The sequence below is a fragment of the Vitis vinifera genome, chromosome 3 (assembly GCF_030704535.1).
Source record: "Vitis vinifera cultivar Pinot Noir 40024 chromosome 3, ASM3070453v1".
NCBI classification, from domain to species: domain Eukaryota; kingdom Viridiplantae; phylum Streptophyta; class Magnoliopsida; order Vitales; family Vitaceae; genus Vitis; species Vitis vinifera.
Genome location: NC_081807.1, coordinates 18,151,057 through 18,156,779, shown reverse-complemented (window position 1 = coordinate 18,156,779; position 5,723 = coordinate 18,151,057). Strand labels below are relative to the sequence as shown.

Below are 5,723 nucleotides of genomic sequence, written 5' to 3'. Positions count from 1 at the left end.
TCTTCCTTCCATGCCCTTGTTGTGCTTAAAAAACTGTATGGCCTTGGCGAATCTGTCTTGAAATCTGATCTGTCCTGTACCAGCAGGGAGCATGAAGGGGCACATGACCAGAAGATACAACATATTGTCTGGCAGCAACTTTCTGGCTTTACATTCAACTGGGTTTGGATTTTGTAGATTGCCCTGTTTCAAATACCCAAACCACAAGAAAAAAAATACTCTATTCAATCCAAATACAATCACAAAGCAAAATTCTATAACATTCACACCCACAACACCATTGTGTTCATGATGCCCTGATTCTACAGTTCACAAACACTAGTTATAGAATCTACTAACAAGTACAATACAGTATGCATTTAAGGTTTGAAAGACAAGAACATAGCATCAATGGTAGAACAGAATAATGAGCAGAAGGGATGGAAACCCAATTCAAAAAAAGGAGCTCTATAAATTGTTGCAACTGAGAACTGCCCTCATGAGTATTTGAATATCTGCTCCAACAGCAAAAACATTGAAATGGAAAGCAAAGGCCAACACGAAGAAGTAGACCAGAACCTTCTCGCTTAGCTTCTCACACCCTAATGAAACAAAAAAAAAGAAAGAAAGAAAACACAATGGCATATCAGGTTGTTTGTTACACAAAACAATCATCTCATGTTAAAGTAGGTTATAAACCAAATTTCAAGAGCTGAAGTAGTGAACTTACTGGGCAGATATAATTTCAATTTTCAAGAGAGTTCTATGTAGCAATTCTGCAGGAAGAATTTTCAGACTTCTGCAGAACCTAATCTCCAAATCTCGAAGAGCTCGTAGTGCTCCTTTCTCTACATTCCATTCCTCCAGTTGCTCTAACTTCCATAGTTTAAGAACTCGAAGCTGAGGAAAGCCTCCTAAAGAGCAAAGCATGTTCTTCCCTAAATAAGATTTGGCAATCAATTTAAGACTTCTAAGGTTGGGAAGCTTATCCAGTGACTGCATTGGATCTTCTACAAGTCCTGACCCTGATAAGGTGAGGTCGATGAGGCTGTATGGGAATTGGGACATAATGGATGGATTCCTTAACCGTCCGAGCAAGTAAATGTAAGAAAGATTCACAAGGCTTACTAAAGGCTTCAACTCTAGATCCCATGGCTGATTGCTTTCATCAATAGATTTGAGCCTTAAAGACCGGAGTTGGTTCAGTTTTAGAACCCAGTCAACTACTGCCTGCAGTTGCAATGTTATTGCCTCTTGTTTAGATGATACTGTCAATCCCAATTTCCTAATATCGAGTAACCTGTCTAGGCCATCTCTTACGGGAGTCTCCTCATCTACAAGAAGCCCACACAATGTTTGGAGGATAGTAGGAATATTTGTATCATGTCGAAGCATAAGTTTACTTCGACAACTCCCACTCAAGTGTAAGTGTCGCAATTGTTGTAGCTTCCAGATTGAATAAGGAAGAGCGTTGATGCAAGTATGCTTCATGTCCAGTGTTTGAACATTCTGCAACTTGCTTATAGATGATGGAAGTATCTCGAGGAATGTAGATCTTAAGCCAAGGTACCTTAGTCGAGTTAGTTTGCCAATTGCCTCAGGTAACTTTGGTCTGAATACATTTTCGAGATCAAGCACGAGCAGCACTAGGAAGCCACCACTGGATATGCTTTGATGAAGAAAGTTTCCCACTTCTTCTCCTGGTTTGCTTTCTTCTCGAGTATCAAAGGACAGAAAAGAAAGTGCGTCTTTGTAGCAAGGTGTCAAAGAAGTACTAGAAGTTCTGTTGTGATTACCATGAATATGATCAAAGCTGATATCTTCTTCATCAAGATGATCAACCAGACGACGGATCTTATTGGTGCCTAGGGACAACTCAGATCTTGTGTTAGTATGAACTCCAAGAAATGTGGCTTGTTGAGCTTTGGATGACCAATATTGTCTTAGGGCATCGGGCAATCGCACCATTTTAACATTCCCATTAAGCTTCTTCTTTGTCACTTGAACCATTCCCTGGGCTATCAAGAAATTCAAACACCTTTCTGCAACATCTTCTGGAGTTTCATTCTCGCCCTCTGGCTGTACCAAGTCCTCTGCAACCCACAATGTTATCAATCTTCTTGCCGGAATATCAAAATCTTGAGGAAATAGAGTGAAATAAAATAGACATCTCCTCATGTACAAGGACAAATCCTTATGGATCTTGTAGATGGTATTGGGCCAAAGTTGCTGTTGGTCATGATGAAATTGTTGAAGTGCAGTGGACCACTCCTCAATGGTTGCATCCTTGTGTGAGAGTGCTTCCCCCAATTTTACAATCAGCAGTGGCAACCCCCCACATCTTTTTGCAATTTCGTCTTTCAGCTTTAGCAATTCTGGGGGTATGCTAAATTTCAAAGCATGGGTAAACAATGCCCAACTCTCCTCATCTGTCCGTAACCGCAGTTGGTGAGGATCACTCTTCATTTTGAGATTTGGAGGTAGCCTTGTTTCGCAAGTAGTCAAAATCATTCTACTGCCATTTAATGTATCTGGGAGCACTTCTAGCATGTCGTACAAGAGATGCGAATCATCTAGAACTATGAGAGACCTGTTATTAATCAAGAAAGCTTTCAGTCGTTGCATCTCGTCATCATAACTCCACACATCTCCCAATTGACTTAGATCGGACTCCATCAATTCTTCCTTGTTACGAAGCTGAAGTCGATAGCCATCTGACCTCCAAACAGCAAAGGGGAAATGATCCACAACAGCTTTATGGTTAAAGATCAAATTTGCTAGGGTTGTCTTTCCGATGCCTTGCATACCCATAATTGGAATCACTCTGAAACTCTCATCATCTGTAAGCAACCGTGCTATCATTGCATGCACATCATCACCAAAGCTAGCGAGATCAGGTTCTTGCGTTGTTGGCTGTCGTGGGATTCGGGCGGTAGAACCCAAGGTAGACTTTGGGTTCCTACTTTGACCTTGTGGGTTGACTGCTGTTGGCCGGTGGATAGAGAGGTTTTGGATCTTGGCATATATTTTGTCCATCTCCACAGCAAGCTTATCCTGAGATTTGAATTTGCCAAAAGCCGAAAGAAATCCCTTGGAAGGTCCCATCCAACTTCTTTTCGTGAGCCGTTCTGTTCTGTTGATGAAGTCCTCAATGGCTACCACAGCAGACAGGCAAACATGGGACAGCTCCTCCATCCAAACCATTCCACCATCATCTAATTCTACTGATTCTAAGCCTTTGAGAAAACCATTCAGAGACCTGAGTTTGTCTAGTACCCGCATGGCCTTCTTCTTGGTATAGGGATGAATTGCCTCCTGAGCTAGCAGAGCTGATACCTTCTCTTCCACTGGGGAAACAACCGTGTTTGCCATACTCTGACCATGTATCAAGAAGATGTCTGACCAGTCTATTTCTTCAATATAGTTAGAGGGGCCGCCACTTTGTAATAAGTAATAACGTGGGAGATGAGGAAGAGCAGGGATCTTAGACTTGATCAATTCTAGCTTCTTGTGAATTCTTATTAACAAAAGGCACCTCTCCCAGTTTCCTATTCTCCTTTGCTTTGCGGCTGATCTGAGTATAAGGTCATCAATCACATCTTCAAAATCATAGACAACATCCATTAATTGCTCTGGGACATAACTATATTTTAGCCGAGCGTGCATCAACTCTCTTTGGATCCATTGGGCCTCTTCTTCGACTCCAACGAAAACTGCTGGTTCTTGAATCCACACAACACAGAGTTTCTCTATGACCCTCGACAAGACTATCTTCAACAAATCTTTTGAGTCATCTACCTCCGCCCAATCTATAGTGTCCCAGTCTGGTGTGTCGTTCATCTTCATGGTAGAGTTTCTATGCCGCATCTCCTTAGCTTCTTCATTTCTACCCTCTGCCATCATCCTCCACGCCTCCTCCCTTTGCTTCCTTTTAGAATATTCAGCCAGCATTTTTCTGCGGGGAAAGGAACAGAAAGGCTTTCACACAAATCTTAATTAAAACATATCTTAATAATTATCAAGACGTTTGGATTTTTCTTTTCAATCCGAACAAGAACATATAAACTAAACCAAGGGGGGAAAAAAAAAAGAAGAAAAAACTCAGACAAAATATCAATATAATGCTGGAGGATGATGAATAAAAGTAAACAACTACCGAAATAATTATTAACGCATAAATATTTAATAATCAGTCATTTTAGGAGGATCACAAAAGGGGAGATGATATTGCAGACTTGATCAATTTTTCATTGTTCTTACAGGAAGCTGTAGGCGACCATGCCCCCGACGAAACTCAATAGCCATTTCATACTGCCAAGATGAAGCCGGCCGCGAACAGCAAAGGACTGAGTGGAGGCGGCCTTAGTAACAAACTCACAATTGCAAGGAAATCTGGGAACTACCAAGTAAAACTAAGTCTTTCCCTGATCATTCCCTGATCATTTTGTCCTTCCTTTTCACTTTAAATACCCCTTTTCCTTTTTAATTTCCAACCCAATTCATACTGACCACCTTTATCTTCTCTTTCTAAGAACATTCCCCCTTGACGTCTTTTCTCCTTTCCTCTCTCTTTATATATGTATTTTCCTCTGAAAGCCAACTTATTGTGACCACCACATATTGACCACCCAATACCATCAGTTTCTTTTTCTTTTTCTTTTTGTCTATGAGAGACAATGGACTGCTTCCACCATTTTTCTAAGAGGAACACTGGTAGGCTAGTTCTTTTTGAAAGACTTGTAACACAAGGGAGTCCACTTAAATAAACAAATGTCTCCAATGTCGAAAGGTTTTGTTTCCACATGAGAAAGATAAGGTGGGAAATGGGTAGTGGGTTTCTTGGACATTAAAGAAGCTGGTGCAATATATGTAATCCTCTGTATAAAACTCAAAACACCTTGTTGAAGAGGTAAACATTAGATACCCGAGTTATGTACAATTATATGGGGCAGTTTTTTTTATTTATTTTATTTATTTTTTATTTTTCAAAAAAATGTTCCAATTGAAGTTGAAATATTATTCTATATTTGAATCTCATACTAAAAATATCAGTTTATTTAAAATTGTTAATTTATTAAGTAAATTGATTTAAAATTGTTAATTTATTAGGTGGATTGATGATGTATATAAAGGTATAAGTTAAGAGTCCTCCTGAGGTTTGATGGTTACAAATTTTCATTTATTAACAATTAGTTAACATTAACGTAACAATAGATCCTTGATCCTTGCATTGTGTGTTTTTTCATGGGTTGACCGGAGGAAAATGTAGACTTCTAATTTTGTTTTTGTGCATTTACATTTTTTATTATTATTTATTCTTATTTTTGGTTTTCCTTTTTCTTATTTTTATTTTCATCCTTTGATCATTTTACTTTATTTAATGCTCTTATATTTTATTTATTGCATATTTTGATTCCATTAAAATATAACCATAATAAAATTAAGAAGGGGAAGTACAAGAAAAAAAAAAAAGGAACGTACAATGGCTCGATTGATGATATGATTTAAAAACAATTTTCTGTTGTTAAAAATTTATGAGTCGTTTGGAAGTTGTTCTCTAAAAGCAATTTTTAAAAATAAAGTGAAACGAAGAACAATTTGAGAGATTAAGTAAAAGTTATTTTTACCTTTTTTTTTTAAAGAAAAATATGAGAAATGAAAGATAGCATGAAAAGAAATCACAAAAACAAATAAATTATGACATGATTTTATTTTATATTTATTCTCTCTCCATCAACGAATAT

At 38.2% G+C, this 5,723-nt stretch overlaps 1 protein-coding gene across 1 annotated transcript; it reads right to left on the bottom strand.

The window, feature by feature from the left end:
• Nucleotides 1-203: 203 nt before the first annotated feature.
• LOC104878948 (putative disease resistance RPP13-like protein 2) lies at nt 204-4,624 on the bottom strand. The gene is made up of 3 exons (XM_019218476.2): nt 4,240-4,624; nt 710-3,934; nt 204-581 (listed from the first exon to the last, which is right to left on the bottom strand). The coding sequence occupies exons 1-3, from the start codon at nt 4,287-4,289 to the stop codon at nt 575-577; spliced, it is 3,282 nt and encodes a 1,093-aa protein (XP_019074021.1). The 5' UTR covers nt 4,290-4,624; the 3' UTR covers nt 204-574.
• Between the last annotated feature and the right edge of the window lie 1,099 nt (nt 4,625-5,723).

Bases quoted from the DNA above. Each gene is read 5' to 3' on its own strand.
- LOC104878948 (XM_019218476.2), bottom strand. From the start codon at position 4,289: ATGAAATGGCTATTGAGTTTCGTCGGGGGCATGGTCGCCTACAGCTTC. The intron at 3,935-4,239 runs GTAAGAACAATG...CTTTCCCCGCAG, and splicing joins ATGGTCGCCTACAGCTTCCT to AAAAATGCTGGCTGAATATT.